The following is a 19,266-nucleotide window of genomic DNA, read 5'->3' as shown; positions in this document are numbered from 1 at the left end:
AATGAACAAATGATTAGAGGTTTGAAGAAAATTCACTGCCACAACCAAACCCCAATAGAACCTAAAATGAATGGCTAATTGGTTGCTATTTGGAGGACTTACTGTAAGGTAGAGCTTTGTAACCATGATGCCACTGAAAGGGGCGTGCCTTAAATGTTACAGGTGTGCCAAGACAGCTGGGGATGGTTGGGTGAGGTTGGTGGGGACCAGGGGTAGAGCCTCCTGGGGGACTGCCTCTTGCCCCCATCAGCCTCATTCGTTTTTTCTTAGCGTGTTATATAAATGCCATCAATTTACAAGTATGCCAAGAAGTGAAGGAGGTTGAAAAAACACTGCCTTATATTGCCTTGAAAGGGGAGCTGGGTTAGTGTATTTAAGTGATTGTTTAAAATAATTTCTTGACAGAGGTCGAGATGAACAAAAGAATTCAAAGTGTTAGGAGCCACTTTCATTATGTAATCAAAGGTAAAAGTAATAAAAGTTAAAAGGAGAGCTTAGTTAATGAAAAATATGACCTAGGCCTCAAACTTACCCAATACATTTTTACACACCAACAAAACTAACTTGATACCTTATTTTCCATGCTGATTCCTGGCATCATGTAATTTAGAGCTGGAAGAGGGTGTAAAAACTATCTTCCTTTATATTTTAAATGACGAAAGGACACAGGAAGACCAAGTGACTTGCTCAAGGGATACAGTATTTGGTGGACAAGCTGGAGTGAGCCTTGGCCTCATTGTCCAATGTTCTTTTCATTTAGCTTAAATCTCCGTGTTTTGAGGCAAGAGTAGACAGACCTTGGTTTTCGTTTTACTTTGTGCCTCCTCTAAATTCAATGACTATTCAGGGTCTGCATGGTTGGTGAGGTGATTTTGGTGGGGGAAATCGTAACTCACATCACTCCTATTTCATTTTTATTTCATCCTTTTTAGGAACAATACTCTAAAATGTCATAAAAGACTTGTTAGTGAAGTTTTAAAATCTCTACGCTAAGTTTTAATCTCCATAGCCTATGGACATCATCAGGGACTTTGAGAAAGTCACCAGGGTGCTTTACCAAAGATAACTAATTCCTTCCCTGAGCATCAGATTGCAGTGGCCTTAGGGAAAGTCCAGAATGACCAAGTCCAAACTTCAACCCATGCTGTAGAAAGCACACATGCGGAAACAAAGATTTTCAGCACCAGTCTTGAGCTGAAGGATTGTGAGGAGCCAGCGGCATGCTGACCAGTGATGCACTTACGGATACAGACAGAAGATGAAATCAGCACCACGAGAGGAACACCAATGGAGAAAGGAAGGATTGAAAAGTTTATCCCCCTACTGCTGACTGTTTAGGTTAATACTATGACCACTGTCCTGAATATGTTCTAACCTGCTGCTTGTTATCCTGTATATAAATTTAGAAATTCCCTCAATAGCCTATCAACCTCCACCACCAATACCCAAGCTGCTATGTGTGTCTACCCCATATATTCTGACATAATCTTCCTGACAAATGACAGAAAAGGTGGAGACTTTCAAATTAAAGAAAAGGGTCACTTCATTACTTGTACCAAAGCCCTTCTTGGGAACGTCTGGTAGGAAAGAGGTTTGGTGAGGAGCTAGGAAGCACCTATAAGGACAGGTGCTACAGCTCTACATAAAACCTGAATGTCAGGAGTTGGGTTTTGAGTAGGGGAGGACCAAGGATCAGCCTGTCAACGTCATTGCACATAGCCCCTGGACATTTTACAGAGCAAGCATCTAATCCACTCAGAGTCAGAGGCTACCTGAGTCTTCTCTAACCTGTGCATGCAGACCTCAGTAAGAATGAAAGTAGTTAGTCAACAGCAGAAAATGCTTCAATTCCCAAGTATACCGAAGTTATCTATTTTGGTGGTTTCTAACATTATTTTCAATTTTCTATGTTTATCAGTAATGTAGCAATGAACATTTTGCATATAAGTCTTTGTTCAAATCTTTTAAAGAATTTAAGGTGAAATTGCCTCTTATAGTTTATTTTTATTCAAGACTTTGTTCTGGAAACCACTTTAGTTTCCCTTGGGCCCAATTTTAAGTCTGAAACAAATACATAATATTTTGCATAATTGGACAAAAATGTCCAGGATGCTTCCCTGTTCTCACTGGAAGTCAAGAAGGATATTCTGGCCGGGCACAGTGGCTCATGCCTGTAATCCAAGCACTTTGGGAGGCCAAGGTGGAAAGATCACTTGAGCCCAGGAGTTCGAGACTAGCCCAGGCAACATGGCAAAACCCTGTCTCTACTAAAAATACAAAAATTAGCTGGACATGGTGGTGCATGGTGGTCTAAGCTACCCAGGAGGCTGAGGTGGGAAGAGGATCACTTGAACCCAGGAGGTGAAGGTTGCAGGGAGCCCAGATCATGCCACTGCACCACTGTACTCCAGCCTGGACAACAGGGTGAGACCATGGCAAAAAAAAAAAGAAAAAAAAAAAAGAAAAAAAAGAATATTCCTGCACTACAGATAGAAAGCTTCTAAGCTTCTAAACCTGTCTGCTCCTATGCAATGGTTGGCCTACTTGGTCACTGACCTTGGAAGGAAGCAGCTTGCTCCTTCATTACATTGATTGATATAAAGTTTCTTCCTTATTTCCTGGGGAAATAATATTTTGAAAACAAATCTGTGAGCCTTTGGTAAAGAGCATTACTAAATGCTAGCAAATAAGTAAGAAACCCTAACTCCTAGTTTCCCAATTAGCTAAGCCTCCCTGGTCCTTGGCAAAGTTGTTGTCTTGGCTGAAGAAGCTACGGACATATCTCCATCCATAGGGAGGGAAAGTTTACATTTGGGTCTTTCTTCTCTCCTGTCTCCTCTGATAATATTCAATAGCAGCATGTTTGCGAGGGAGATTCTAAAAGACATCCCCTTGAATCTGAATTTTGATGATTTCCATGACTTTTATAGCTCATTGGCTTGTGAACTCTGGAGAGAGAAAACTGCAATTCTAGTCTGAAGCCCCGGCAAAGGCACCTCAGCTGGACTGGCTTGGCCACCAGTACTCCCATGGCCCCCATTGCTGACCTGGGCTGTAGTTTGTGGATGGTGAGAAAGACTGTGTTCCCAGAAGGGCCACATGTGAGGAAGGGGACAGGGAGGGGGAAGCTGCCCTCAGAGATATGCTCATCTGTGGCCCAGATTTAGCTGTCCTCAGAGAGTGGTGGCTCTGACTAATGGCTAACAGAACCTATAGCCAGAGTAAACTCTGCACTACCCGACAAGAGTGAGCTGGTGGAATGAAAGGTAATTCCTAGAAGGGATGGTGTCTAGATAGCAGCAATGACATATTTAGTGCTTACTCCAAGCCAGTGCTCTTTTGAGCACTTCCACATATTCATTGAACTCTCATAGCAACCCCCCGATCGAGGTATTAAAATGTTCTTTTCTTCACACTGAGGAAACTGAGGCCCAAAGAGGTCATGCAACTTCCTCAAGGTCACATGGTTAGTAAATGATAGAGCCATGTTTCAAATCCAGATAGTATGATTGTAGAACCTGGGCTGTTAACTACGCCCTTTCCTTGCTTAAATGTAATGATGCTCCTATCAAAGGCAAAACAGCACTTAGTTCACCAAGAAAAAGCTTCAGAAGCCATGAAAACAAAAACAAAAATGAAAAAGCAGTGAACGTGTTAATGATCCTTGGGCTCGGGTAAGCCTTGAAGAGAAAAACAATGCAAGCTCTGGGAATGATCGTGATTCTTGGGCACCTGATAACATAAACCTTGGTCAGTCTCACAGAGCCCCAAACCTTTGATATTTTGACCAGGGATATGTGGCACAAGGATGGCTTTTACCATTCATGAGACACTTTGCATTTCTCTTCAAAATTAGAATTCAGAATTATTACAGATGTTAAGTATGAGGTAGCATCAGCTCAGGAAGCTTTTAGGTGCATGGTGCATGTTGCAAATTACATACTGTAAAGGCAACGTGCTATCAGTGAATAGCTGCTTTTGCCGCAGAGCATGGGGGCAACTTGCATTTTAAACTCCCTAAATTGAAAAGAAATAAACATGTGAAAAAAAGCCATGAAGCATCATGAACTCTAGTATATATTTCCACTCTCCAGGGTGAAGTAAAATAATATCATTTTGAAAGTGGTTAGAATTAATTTTTGAGGTCAGTCTGATGTCATTTGGCAGGAAGAAAAATTCGCATGTTAATTATAAGCATTTGTACCTATTGTTTTCCAAATCTACTTATGCATGGATTTTATTTGCAATAGGAAAAGTGTTTCTTTACATAGTAAGTGCACGTGTACACACACACACATACACACACACAGACACATACACACACACACACATTCCCCTATACATTTAGAAATAAGGCTGTTATACTTCAAATAAAGCTGAGACTTTAAATACATGCTAAACACTTTCATTGTGGCAATATACTTTTTATTTTTATTCTAGTCCTTTAGGTATTCTGCCCCAATAAACAATTTGAAAGACTGGAATAGCTGCAAAAGCTCTCTGTGAACACTTTCTTCAAGTGTAAATTATTGGAAGGCTGTTTATACAATTCATGAAAATTCTTAGTTTTGTATCCTTTTAATCTTGGTGACTCCATCGTACTGACAGAATTCTGCTTTTAGTCTACGCTTAAAGTCGGATTTACTTCTTCAGCTTATCATGAAGAAAAAGAGAAATGAAATTGTACTTTCAGATGTATGTAATTTGGCTTCTGCACATATTCGCTGAGGTTTAATGCTTCTGTAGTTTTAACTCCTGAATTTATCAAGGCTTAAACTAAACAGGGCAACTCTTTCCATGAGGTTCTGGTGGTTTTCTTCTTCTTCTTCTTTTTTTTTTTTTGATAACATTAACTTTATCATATAAAGTTCTTATTCATTCTCAATAACTTTAGTTCTTGAGTATTGTTTAAAACTCACCCCTCCCCTATCCCACATGTGCTAGAAACTTCCACAGTTTATTAGAATTTTAGGACTACAACATATGTGCATTTATTTAGTTTCTCTTAATGCTCCTTTATTCTCATGTTTCCATACCCAACATTTTGGGTCAAATCACTTCACCATGAAAAACGCACATATTTTCCTATCCTCTTTTCTGTTCTACTGTTTGCAGGCTGCTGAATGAGCTCTGGAAGAGTGTGGTAGAAAAGGAAAAACAACCAAGGGAGTCTGAGAATCTGCAAAGATGGCCACTTGGAAGACAAATATGGGCTGTGACTGTCACCTGTTGTATAGACTCATAGAACCTTAGAGCTGGAGGAGCTTCAGAAGCTGCATTCATCTACTTCTCTTCCTTCCACTGCTACCTAGGGAATGGTGAAACCGCCTTTGCCGAATTGTAAGTGAGGAAACTATGACAATGAATGAAATCAGACCTAAATGACTCTATCTTGCTTCTAACCTTTAAGCTCTCCTTGTTCATTCCTGGGCATAGGCTGAGCTAACTTTGAGAAGGAATTCAGTTCATGGTTTGACTTAAACAAAATGGATAACAGCCCTTTCCCTGAAAGACCCCCTTCTTGCCTGGGGACCAATCTGCCTTTGTAGGACTAACAAATTAGCTACAGTTTAGGGGTCGTGCAGCCTCTGGCTTCTAGAGTCTGAATCTCCCCAAATTGCTCCTGGGGATAACATCACTATTGTGAAGCCTAAGATCAGTGCTGGAGATATTTTGCAGACCCTAAACTCAATCGATCAGCTGACACCACCCAGACCAGTAATCTGGCTTAATCAGGTCTGCCATCCCACCCAGGAACAGAAGACAGCAAGAAAAACTCACTTCGACCCCCTGTGATTCCATCTCCAACCCAACCACATCAGCACTCCCCATTTCCCAAGCCCCAACCCACCAAATTATCTTTAAAACCTCTGATCCCCGAGTGCTCAGGGAGACTGATTTGAGTAATAAAAGTCTGTCTCCCCGCACAGCCGGCTCTGCGTAAATTACTCTTTCTCCGTTGCAATTCCCGTCTTGATAAATTGGCTCTGTTAGGCAGCAGGCAAGGTGAAGCCCGTGGGCGGTTACAAAGGCTCCAGTGTCTCTGAACCCATAGGGATGTTTAAACAGCCTTCTGACTATGTCTCATGCTCCCATTCTTGCTTTCTCCCCCACCCCCAACGCCTTGGTTTCAATTTCCACAAGCATTTAGACTCATCTTTTAAAAATATAAGTCAGATTTCAGTCCACTGCTTAAAACCTTCCAGTGGTTCCCACGGACTTAGACTACAGTTGAGACTTCCACCAACAGCACATGAAGCTGGCACTGTCTGCCTCCTGCCACTCTCCCTTGCTCCCCGTACTACAGCTGCACTGGGCTTCTCTTCTTGGTATTTCTTGGATACCAAGTTCCTTTCCACCTTAAGCCTTCTGACTGGACTGATTCTTTCTGCAGATCCTTTGCATGTCTATTTCCATTCTGTTGAACAGTTCTCAGTCAAGTTACTTAGAGAACATTCCCTGACCTACCCATAAAAAGAAGCACCCCTCCTTTCACGGCAACATTACCACATCACTCTGTTTTCCTTTCTTCCTAATTTACAAAAGAATGAAGAGCTTTTATAGGGGTCGAGGAGTTGAGGGCATTAGTTGTGTTCTTGCCTTCTTGAGCCAGAGGTCAGCAACATTCTGCTAGTCAGTGGTATGTACACCTTATTTGTGCCCACAGCCTGTGGCTTTCAGGCTATACAGTATGTCTGCAACAGTCTTCTGGTATACTTGTCCAGTATTCGTATCACTGGGACAAATCAAAACAAGACCCCTTATTCAAATGCAGGCAAATTTGGGCACTTACTTATAGTGGATCCAGACTCAGGCCTGTTCAGGGAGCTGATGATGACAAAGCCGAAGCCCTCGTTCTCTTTGCGGTGAATGACCACATCACTGGTCTGCAGGCTGTGGGAGGCGAAGCCTTCAGGGGGAGAGGCGTTGCTACTAGGGGCAGCGTGGTTGCTGTTGGTGTAGGTTGCGTAGTCACTGCGTGGAGAGCTGTGGTGGGTGGATACAGAGCCTGGACTTCTCCCGTTCTCTGGGCAGGGCTCCCCTGGAAAATATACCACACACAGGTAATCAATTACTTGACAGGAGTCTCAATGAATGCTTCCTATGTACTAGGCACTGTTCTAGACAGTGGTATTGTTACAAGCCTGGTTGACTTGCTTCTCTTTCTCCCAGATATGCAGAGCATTTGAAAAGCTACAGACCTAGGCGTGGAGCTCCCAAGGTCTTGCTCGTTCTAGTTTTCATAGCAAACACAGGTGAAACCCCTCATCAGCCTCCTCTGTGCTATTACTGATTTATATCTTTCTCTCATGAGGACTGCAAACCCCGGGACAATGCCTAGTTTTAGATATTGAGGTTCTTCTTTGCATAAGAATAATTTACTGAAGATGGTCAGAAAACAAGTAGAATCTTAAACTATATGGTGCATAAGAATCACTTAAATAAATTGTAAAAAAAGTACATCTTCACGGGCCACCCACGGAATGTTTTTTCAGTAGGTCTGGGCACAAGAATCTGCATCAAGTTTCAAGGCTACACTTTGAGAAATGCTGCTGTAGATGTATTATAAGGAGGGCTTACAGCACAGGGGTCATCCCTGTGCTGTAAAGTTAACTATCATGCATTTTTCTAAAGAGCTATAGTTATGCTTTATAATATTCTGCTAGCCTAGAAATACTGATTTACTTCATGAATGTGGAAAATATACTTCTTAAAAGTAGTTTGCACAGCTTTTTGTATATCAGCCATCTCACAATGAAGTGATTTAAAAGAATAAATTAAGTTGAGATTTTCATTTAAAAAATAGTTTGCTCACTGTAGGATCAAATCTAATTTTAGGCTCTGAAATTATGAAGTTTGAATCTCTAAGGAGCTGTTGAAGGTCTTTTCCATTTTTACAGTCCATCTTAATATAAAATATACTCTATTATCAACCAGATAAACCAAACCAATACTTTCATGAGAAATCCAGCATATTTACATGGAGAAATGATAGAAAGTTGGCAGTCAAAAGAAGCTAGTTTTTGAAATGAAAGTTTATCTGTCATTCAGAAAGAATTTCATCATTTTAATTTAATACCTAGGTATTGGCACTCTGATGAAGAGAACCAAAGTGGGCACCTAGAATAATGTAATTAGAAATAGGGCTGGTTTCATTCCCATCTTAAAATTTGATTAGGGTACTCAAAAGATGTTTATGGAACAGAGGAATAATAAGAGGGAAACAATCACCATTAATTATTTCATTTTGGGTCCCTAGGTATAGTATCCTATTTAGAACTCTGGAAGGTGTCCCATATGGCAAGTTAAAAATAATTATCAAAAGTTCCAATGAAGGCTGTTAACCTTACAAGCTACAATTCCATTTTGAAATGAAAATGTCAGGGAAAAAAAAACAAAGACTGCAAGAGATGTTTTGTTACACCGATACCTTAAAAAAAAAAAAAAAAAAAAGGCTGCATTTGTTTATATACTTAGATTTTAAAAATGGCCTAACCAAAATGTACTTATTTCTTGTTTGTAATTACGGAATGAATGAGACCCAGGCTGTTGCTTGTTATTACTTGGTAAATTTTATTTTTCTTTAAGATCTAATTAATCACATTTAAATAAAAGAAAAAATGGATGCTTTTTTGTCAGAAATGTACCGAGGTCATAAGAGAACAGAATGTCAATGTCAAAGCCTTTCTTTCTGTTCAAACAGAATTTAAAACTTCGCTTGTAAATTGTATCCTCCCTGCTGGAACACATCATCCAAAGACAAGTTGTTATTGTCTTGGTACATCACATGTCCTTTATCAGTCCTTGTACAAGTTGGAAATAAAGTGATTGGAGATAGTCAGGAAGAAGAAAAACAAACAATTATTATGCTGCTACATTAAATTGAAAATCTCCTCGAGTTATTGGACCAAATCAGCAACTAAACGTCATAGACAGTGACAAGAGAGATCTTATTTTCTGGCTGTCATATTTTAGGAGGTTGAGAGCTGTGGTTGTCAGTAAGTCAGCAACAAAGAAGAATTATCTGTCTTTGCAGTAAATGACTGGGAGTGGCAACGTTACAGGTTCTGGAGAGAGAGAAAATCATTGACTAAGTCAATTTAAGGATTCCCGGGGTAAGTGAAAGAGTCATATACATTAATAGGATACTTTTCTATTGCCTTTGCACTTCTCTTTCAACTTCCAGAACAAAGTTCTTTATCTTTAGCCGAAAGAGCATATTTAAAATCAGGAAGTTAAGAAGACTTCGAAGTTCTTCCTGGGCTTGTTCTGGGCCCTGACACTTGAAAACTGGTCACATGATTGTCTTTCAGGGACTCACCCCACATCATTTTTCTACTCATCTGGCTCTGGACCCAAGTGAGACTGTCTTCTTTCCAACAGTCCTTCCTACTGCAGGGCATTAACAGCCTTGTTTTATAATAATATAGTAAAACATCATAAAGTGACTAAATATCATATATTATATAATTTTTTTAAAGAAAACACTAATTTCCAGGATCCCTGACTCATTCATCTAGCTCATACACAAGTGACTGCATAGAATTCAGTCGCTTAGTATCTACTCAAGTCAAATAATTAGTTTTTTTTTTTTTTTTTTTTTTTGAGATGGAGTCTCGCTCTGTCACCTAGGCTAGAGGGCAGTGGCGTGATCTTGGCTCACTGCAAGCTCTGCCTCCTGGATTCATGCCATTCTCCTGCCTCAGCCTCCAGAGTAGCTGGGATTACAGGTGCTCGCCACCACGCCCAGCTAATTTGTTTTGTATTTTTAGTAGAGACGGGGTTTCACCGTATTAGCCAGGCTGGTCTCGATCTCCCGACCTTGTGAATTCTGTAACCATATAGACCTTGCCTGCTTCCAGGGTGTGCCTGGGTCTCTTCTCAGGACTGTCCCTGGAAGGATGACAGCATTGCAGACAGGCATATTTTGCCTTGAAGCACAGCTGAGGCAATGGGATATATGTATGGACAGAGCTTGGTCATATGGGCTGTGATATCCACATGCATGTGTACCAGGTCCCTCGTGGTCCTCATGGGGCAGGAGCAGCCCACAGGCTGTGACCCTGAAAATGTTAGGGGCTGGCCTGCCTACAGGCATTCGTGCAGACATTCCCAGTTTATGCTCATCAAGGCAGACAGCTTATGTAAATGGGTGACATGGTTGCAGACAAACAACAAGGGAATGCATTTAGAATTGGCAAAAAGTGTAGTCACCAGGATCAGGGAATGTACTGGCACCTTCAATACTGGCTAAACTTTTCACCCGTCTGCCAAGATAACCTCCCCTTTCTTGGCATTAGGTCAAGAATTAGACTTTCCCTTAGGTGTTAAAGAAAAGATGCTGATAGCTTTAAGACCGACTCTAACATGTTTTTCTGAAGTCATAAAACGTTCTTTCACATCAATTCTAGATTTACACTTTAGGAAATTCCTCAGAGACATGGTGTGCATGCAAAATAATGTGCCATTAGGTTAAATGTCTCAAAGCTGATCTGCTAAACATAAAAATATTTATGCTTTTCAGTGTAATAATTAAAGCCACTCTTCTAATATCCTTGGGAAAAAAAACCAACCAAATCCTGGAGCTGGAGGCATGGATAAGGCATCTTCTCTCAAAACTAACGCAAGGTGAAAGTGTGTGCTATTACCATTTGGGAAATAAAACCAGAGGCAATCTATTATCCATAGTTGCCTGCTGAAACAATAAAATAAAAATAAATGAATAAAAGAAAAATCGGAAGCACTACTTGATACCTTCTTCCTTTACTCAACAACTTCTCACTTTTGAGAAGCTAGTTTACCTTCTGATTGAAAATTCTGGCTTTCTAGGCTAGGCATGGTGTCTCACACCTATAGCAGCACTTTGGCAGGCTATGGCGGGTGATCACCTGAGCCCAGGTGTTTGAGACCAGCCTGGGCAACATAGCGAGACCCCAAATACAAAAAATTTTGTATTTATTCTACAAAAAACCACAAAAATTATCTGGGTATGGTGGCGCATTTCTATAGTCCCTGCTATTTGGGAGGCTGAGGCAGAAGGATCACTTGAGCCTGGGAAGTTGAGGCTGCTGTGAACCGTGATTGTATCACTGCACTCCAGCCTGGGAGACAGAGTGAGACCTTTTCTCAAAAAAAATTTGCCTTTCTATCCTTAGTATGTATATTTAAAAATAACTTAATATTTGTGGCAAGTTTTTGTGTTATCTTAATTTTTGCTCAGCATTTAACTAACCTTTCTGTATCTCTCATAATGAATGTGTTATCTTTCTTGGGCATCAATTAAGAAGCCAGTGCCCTCTGTCTTCTGAGGTGGGGTGGGCATTTGTACAAGCTGAGGCAAGGGGAAGGTGAAAGCATGTCATCCCTATGACCTTGCTTCTTCCTAGCCCTTTCCCCACGGCGCTGCTCCTTTGTGCAAGGGGGTGGCAATGCTGCTCCTCTTCCTGCTTCTATCTCTTCCTTAGCTAATTGCTCACTTCCCCTGGGCTTCGAACCATCCCCTCCTAAGCCAGGCTTGCACCTCCCACTTGCCTTTGCTTAAGAAAGCATAATAATAACAAAACAATAACAACAACAGTCCTTGAAAAGGCATCTCCATTGTCATATTCATTTGTAGTTGTCCCTTCTCACTTTGAAGAAATGGCAGCTATGAAGAAAGGTCACCTTTCCATGCCTGTTTTTTAAATCTTTTCCATCCTATTTCAAGGCATTACTTTGCTATCAAAGTATCCTTTGCTGAACTTAATATTTTCAATACTGATGAAGCTTTCAAGGAAGAGTGGGCTGAATTAACTTGGAAACTCTCCTGGTGTGAATGAGCAATCTGCAGCAGAACATTTTCAAAAATTAAATGCACTTGAAATGCACTCAAAAGCCTAACTGAGTAAAGTTGGTAAGAGCTGCAGCAAAGAGCATCTTTATGGAAGTCACATGATCCACAAATTGCAGGAGTACATTTTTGCAGCATTTGGTACACACTTCAACAGCTTGGGTTGATTAAAAGAAAATTTAATTTGTAATAATCAGCTGGTGGCAAGGGGAGCATGAAATTATGTTGGTGCATTGGTTTTGCACTTTGCGGTATATTTCCTTGTAAATCAGGTATCTTTTTAATTTATCTTTAGGTTATAGAACATATAGCACAGCAAACTTTTTATTAAAACTTAACTCTGCAGGGAGAGAGACAGTTAAATGTTAACCAAGCAAGCACTGTCTTCCTCTTGGCATCTAGCCCAAGGATAAAGCATAATTTAAGATGCTTTACTTCTTTGGGTCAAGTGACATGCCATGAATTTCTGAAGACAAATGGCACCTCTTAGCAAAACCTCTATAAGATACAAGATATATAGCAGTCTCTACTGGGGAGGGCTGACAATTCTTTTGACTTGCCCTTTTAAATGACCGCCCTCGCTCCTGGTCTAGTTTCTAGGGGGACTTAGAAAGAAAAGGATTTTTCATCACATGAATATGCCTTATCCTCCCTACTAGTCATTCACAGTCTGTCATTAGCCTGTGGTCCTCTTCTGGAATGCAACTGGTACAACAGCACATATAGGAAGACTCCCTGCATTACGGAGTGACGTTTGCTAAGTTCTAACATCTTCTAATTCACTAGGAGAGAGGATTGTGGTAGAATAGTGTAGGGGACAAAGTAACGTAAAGAAATAAGTACTGGCCTTAGAGAGAAGAGTCCCTCTCTGCATTGTCACCGACTCACTGTGGACTGCTGGGCAAGCTATCAAACCTCTGGGCCTCAGTTTCCTCATCTGTAACAAGAGGAAGCTCACATAGCTAAGGTCCTTCCTACTTCTAGTATTGATGATTCTGTATGAGGGCTGTCAAGCGGTGGAGCAGAGAAGCCAGCAGGGTGCTGGGGCAGAAGGTGACAGCTGAACATCATTGGAGTTGCTGCCTCTGTGATTCACAGAACAAAGGCTGGGTGGTTTTGAGGGGAGATAATACAATCCTAATGCTATTGAATGCTCAGATCCTAAAAAAAACAGTGTGATGCTTGTAACTGACATATTCCTTAAAAATATAAATAGTTTTTTGTAGGGTTGATATGGTAAAGAGAGATAAGTGGAATCATACTATAAATACGAGGGCTGACTTTGAAAAGTATGTCTTTGGTGGATTCCTTTATGAAGCTGAGAAAATGGTTGTAAAGGGAATAATTATTTCTAATTTATCTGTTTCATTAAGTTTGGAACTATATGAATTGTGTTTTCTTGGAGTGAGGTACAGCTGCGTTTTTTCTATATCAGAGCAACAGCTTTACTGTTACCTTTTATCAGGCTCTACAATGAAAGCTAATTTTCCATCCTGGTTGCCTCATTATGGCATCAAAATGCTGTGACTCTTGGTTTGCAAACACATTTTCAAATGGCATATTTTCTGTTACTATCTTGTTCTTCTTAGAACTAGCAACTACCAGAAAGCAGAGAGCATACATACCTTAAATTAGTCCCAGGCTATTCTAGAAATTTTTAATGAATACATTTAAAATACAGGCCTCAAAGACTGGATTTTTGTCCAGTGGGGTGAAAATCAGCACTTTCAAAATCATCATTACTTTTGGAATATCTAGATTGTTTCCTTCTTCATATAATGTAGAAATGTTGATTTAAAATTTTGTTTCATGTGGCCTTACTGTGTCTCACAAAAACATCTTACCACCTAACTCTCGATTCCTACAGCAGGCTCCAGGTACATACCTCCACATAGCACCTTTCTTCTCACAGTGAGGTTGACCTGCCCGTTGCGGGCTGCGTGGTGCATGAGGTCGATGACATAGCGGTGGGTTTTGCCAGCTACTGGAATCCCATCAACATACACAAGCTCATCTCCTGGGTGAAGGCGGCCATCTCTGTCGGCTGAGCCCATGGCAATGACGGCTCCAATCAAAATCTAGAGAAGCAGTGAGAAGGAAAGGACATTCACATTTCAAACCTTCTTTTTCTTTTTTTTTGAGACGGAATCTCACTCTGTCGCCCAGGCTGGAGGACAGTGGCCCAATCTCGGCTCACTGCAAGCTCCGCCATCTGAGTTCACGCCATCTTTCTCCTTTTTATATACAGTTATATAACTTGTGGAAGATGTGATTCTCACATTCCATCCCTTGCCCTCAAATCTGAGCATGCACTTGTAAAGTAAAAAATGAGACGTTGGAAAGATGCCCTTCCAACTCTGTCAAGTTGTTTAGTGCTAGAGATAAATATTTTGAACATGCTGCTGACTGCCATGAAGTTTTGGGGACACCTGCTTTCTGGCTCATCATAAATGACGAATACCCTTAAGGAAAATTCTAATCCCAAATAATCTGATGCTAATTGGCTGAAACAAGGTGAGGATTGAATTCTGGCTCCGTTTCACATTTGTGTGGTCTTAGATAAAGCTTCTTAAACTCTGTGAGCCTCAGGTTCTTCTTGCAAAATAAGAAAAATAAAAATCAGACCTACTTCATGGAGTTCTTGGGAGATTTGGATGAAATAACTCATGTGAAGCATTTAACTTTTTTCATGGCACTTAACAAGGGATGAAAAAGAGTCAAGGGGAAACTAGCTGTTGCACATTGTTAAATTCTGATAAAGATTGAAAGTTTTCTTTTTCTTTGCTTTGAAAAGCTGGAGGGTAAGGAGAAAATAAAACAAAACAAAGCAAACTCATAGCTGGCTTTTTCTGGCCAGTTGACTTACTCAAAAAAATCTCAGACCTTCTCTAGATTTTTGCTCCATTCTTTTGAATACCTTCTCAGAGCACTGTCCTCTACGCAAAGGACATTCCCAGTTCTGCCTGTTCCCTGAAGTGCTTCTGCTGTTTAGGTGGCTACTGTGCTAGGAAGTGAGGAGGTACCCATCTGGGAAATATGGTTGTTTTTATAATTCCCTGAACCAGGGACTGTGATGAAAGGCAACCCATAAGGTTCCCCATGTCCCATTAGAGGCACTCAGTTTAGTGTCAATTAGCAGGGCTTTTTTCTTTCTCAGAGGAAAGAAAATTATATTAAATATTTTAATTTTGCTGTTTAACCTATAAACAATTTTTCAAACTCATAACCAATAGGTCCTCCTTTTCTTTTGCCAGTGGCTTAGCCACACAGCAGCTGATGGCAGTGGTTACCATTAGCCTGATGATACTACAGAGGCTAAGTTTTATTTTAAATCCCTTGCTCCCAGATTGATTTCCTTCAGGCATAATATTTTCTTTCAAATCCCCTATCTGTGAATTCCAGCTAATTTGCAGAGTTGCTCCATCATGACCTTCGGGCTTGCATGTCTTCAGGCTTGGCAGCAGAACCATTCCTTTGTACTTAGTCTCACTGCTCTGAGTGGCCTGTTAACATGACAGCCAGATCTGAATGCCCAGGACTTCTCAGGTATGTGCAAAGTTACAGTCTGAAGGGCGTCACAGCCTTAGTCCATGGAATAGCTCTCTTTCTACACAGGAATGAAAATTTCCCACACGACTTCTGCTTTCCCCTTATTCCTGGGGAGTGAGGTAGGGTGAGAAGTAGATTTGCTTCTGTGTGGAATATTAAGTGTTCTGACAAATGATTCATGATTGCTGTCACAGGACAGGCCTGACATCTCCTGCCTTAGACTGGCTGCACAGTGCAGTTCTTTCCCTGCAACCCACAGTCCGGAAGTTGGGTATGCCCTGACATTCTCCACTTTCCCTTCTTGTCATGCCAACCTGAATTTATGAGTTTCTTTATAAAGATGTTCCAATCTATTCTTCAAAAGGCTCAACCCGCTATGGAGCACTTCAAAGATTTGGTAAGTGCTTTGCGCAAAAGCCAGTTAAAATAAATGTTTCTCTGCTGCCCCATGAAAAGGTGCATTTAGTTGGTTTGGCCCAAAGAAAATGATTCAACCTTTAGCTTTCCTATACACTTTAGTGAGAGTTTACAGCTAGTTATAGAGGAAAAAAATGGCTTGTGAACTTCTTGGCTGGTTAATTATCAACTTTAAGGTATAGTTCTGATTCTGACTGATGAAAGTAAAACACAAAATAGTGGTTACAACTGAGAGAGCCATAGCTGCTAGTGGGCCCTATACAAAAATAGTAAAGATGAAATTTCGTATCAGAAAATTCCTCTCTTGCTGTAGGAGAACAGCAAGATATACAGCAACATTTACAGACACTCTCGACGTTACAGTGTGTGCCAGCAGTTTAATATCATTTATTGAGAAAAAGAGCCCAGTAAAATATCTGCTTTTCTACCATATTGCTGTGATATGAAGTACTCCCCTTATTAATTAATTTATTCAACAAATATTCATTGAGCCCAGGATACTTTTAGGTGCTAGAAATTCATCAGTGAACAATAAACAAAAATCACTACCCTACAGAGCTTGCATTCTAGTGGTCAGACAATCATAAATGTAATAAATGTGTACATTATATAGGATGCCAGAAAGGATTACTGTGGAAAAAATACAGTGGTTGGGAGTGGTGTCAGTCATGTGGCCACAGTAGTGCTAGAGTTGGTTAGAATAGGCCTCTTATATATTTATTTCTAAATAGGCAGTATATTCAATGACACCTTCAATTGAATATCTAATAAATAGCATATTCAATATAACACAAGTATAAATTATATAGTTTTACATAATTATTGTATGTATATTATTATATAGTTACATTATGTAATGTAACCTTAACTGTGTTTCAAAAAAAGGTTGCCATACTGTTAAATAAACTTGAATTGAGCTGAGCATGGTGTGCTGTGGGGGTGCTCGTGGTACCTGCTCATTAGCGGTATTGTACATTTACATTTGCTCCATCCATGAGGCACTGCAACCTTTGCTGGGCAGAGGCCGACCACTTGCACCCTCATTGCTTCCAGCTCTCCTGCCGCTGTGCACCTTAGCCTTTGGCATTTGGCACCTTTGTGCATTATATTTCACTGCTGACACAGAGATAGCTCGATGTCTCTCTCTATTCCAGAGAAAAAACCAACTTTTTGTCGTTCACTTCCAATATGATTTGTCCACTTGACACATTCTATTATTTCCCCTTTGCCACCGTAGGGACTGGATAATCTAGGATTCTGTCTTGCACTGTAACTCATATTAGTTTCCCAGTGCATACATTCTTATGTTCACTTAAGCTCTTGCAAACATGCCTCAGGATATCTGACCCTTTAAGTCAGCAGTTCTCAAACTTTTGGATGCATAGGAATCACCGGGTGAGCTTATTAAAACAGTTCTGGACGCACCCCATGAGAGTCTGAGGCTGCAGGTCTGGGAGGGGCCTGAGATTCTGCAGGTTTAACAAGCTCCCAGGAGTTGAATGCTGCTGGTTCATAGATCAGTCACCCTTTGATAGCAAGGCTCTGATTCTTCTCACTTCCCAATAGCCACAGGATCTGTGGTCTCACTGATCACGTCCCAAGTTGGCTGAGCACAAGACCTGCGCTCCCTGACCCATCACAGTAGCTGCTTTCTAGTTCTCCTAAGGCACCTATTCCCCTTACCATTGGTGCTTGGATCAGGATCCCTTACTTACCAGGTCACATCCTTTTAGTCTTGCTGACCCCTGGTCCACTGGCCAGTGAGCTTTCCCAGCCAACTCTAGCCTTGCCCCATTCATTACCACCCTCTAGCCCAGGGGGACTCTTCAGCCTCAGCTGACCCTTCAGTTCCACTATTCAGTTTTCTCTTCTCTGCCCTCTTGGAGGAGGGTTTTTTTTTTTTTTTCCCTCTCTCCTATCCCCATTGCTTTGGCCCTGAAGGAAGAGCTTTGTGGCAAAACAGAGCAAGAAAGAACTTCTCCATGAACAACTGATCTGTGGCCCTATCTTTTCAATCGCCGTCTCTAAAACCCCAAAGAAACAAAACAATTCTACTTTATCTCATGCTGTGAGGGCACAGAACAAAACAGAACATTTGATGTGAAATAACAGCAATTCACATTCAAGTGGCTGCGATCCCAGTAAGTCAGGGGAGAAACTCACATTAAAAAGAAAAAAAAAAAACACCAAAAAACCAAGAAAGACACAAAGAAACCCAAAACCACCTTTCTAGGCCTTTTAGTCCCTTTAATTCTTTCCTGCACTGCCCAATGTTAGCCTAAGCCCAGGAGATCTGCTCTGTAGTATCTGTAGCCTGGGACAACTTGTCACTGTGGTGAGCAGATTTCAGGCTCTTTCCTTCTGAAACTCCTCCAACCAGTGCGCACCAGACTCCTGTGCCAAAGACTAGGTCTGTCATTGTCTGTCTTTGAATGGCTTTTCTCCAGTGCAGTGTTTTCCAGATCTCTCCCTCTTGATGCCTTTCCATCTCTTTTCAGCTCACAGCTGGAAATCCCATTTTTGTTCCTTTCTGGCAACTTTTCACTTCTTTCTATTTCTATTGTTATTTAACTGTGAAAAGTATTTCCTCTTGCAAGAAAAATGCCCATATGCTTTGTCTGAGCGGGAGTCCTGCTGTTCATTATTTGCTGAAAGCCGTGCTGTTGTGTTTAATGTGCACCCTGGGATGTCAATACCATTTCGTATATATGGAGGCAGAAACCCATTTGATGTACTTATGAGATCTCCTTTAGTTGAGACCAAATCACCTTACACGCCTCTCCCTTTGTAGCTCACCAGCAACTAAATGAGGCTAGCACATTTTGTTTGTTATCTCTGGACTTAGAATGTAGAAAAGCTGGAAGGAAAGGTTTATGGGAGATCTTTACAGTTTCACTCTCCTGGACAGGGTCATTCTGAGATTCAATATTCTGGTTTTCAGGACTAATTTTTTGGCTTTGTTTGCTTTGGAGAGACTTAAGCTGCTACTTTATGGCTTAAATGTCAAAACTGTAACTTGCAGCATGAGTATGTCTTAAATCATTCAAATGAAGGAATAAACCAGAATAAATCTGAGTAAACACAATAGGATAACCAGCAATCCATGTAATCTGAGGAGGCTTATCATAAATACTTGATGCCTGCCCACTGGAGGGGAGAAAGGATTCAGGAATGCAAAGCCAATATTCAGAAGTGATAGGAACCTGGGAACTTGTGTACAAACCAGGCAGAAAGATGTCCTGAGGCTGGGTGGTAATCACAGCTGCATTCACACATCTGAGCTTCATTTTGAACAGTACGTCTTCCATCCTGGTAACAATTCTATTGCTTCTGTGCCAGGCAAAGTCCAGCAAGACCACTCTCCTCTTGAGTCAGCCAAGACTATTCCCTCCCTATGACTCAGTCATGCAATCCCTTCTGCTTTTGGAGGAGGAGGGGAACAGTTGAAGATAATATCTAGAGAATAGGAT

The 19,266-nt window shown here is 40.9% G+C and overlaps 1 protein-coding gene across 7 annotated transcripts in view; it reads right to left on the bottom strand.

The window, feature by feature from the left end:
• MAGI2 (membrane associated guanylate kinase, WW and PDZ domain containing 2) overlaps positions 1–19,266 on the bottom strand; it is a 1,465,424-nt gene that overhangs the window by 145,587 nt on the left and 1,300,571 nt on the right. For all 7 annotated transcript variants that reach the window (XM_073009192.1, XM_073009190.1, XM_073009193.1 and 4 more), the window contains 2 exons: positions 13,716–13,908; positions 6,794–7,042 (listed from right to left, as the gene is read on the bottom strand). In XM_073009192.1, coding sequence (XP_072865293.1) covers positions 6,794–7,042; positions 13,716–13,908 — 442 coding nt within the window. The remainder of the gene's footprint in view (positions 1–6,793; positions 7,043–13,715; positions 13,909–19,266) is intronic.

Source organism: Chlorocebus sabaeus, chromosome 21, assembly GCF_047675955.1.
Source record: "Chlorocebus sabaeus isolate Y175 chromosome 21, mChlSab1.0.hap1, whole genome shotgun sequence".
NCBI lineage: Eukaryota > Metazoa > Chordata > Mammalia > Primates > Cercopithecidae > Chlorocebus > Chlorocebus sabaeus.
This window is presented reverse-complemented; position numbering and strand designations above follow the sequence as displayed.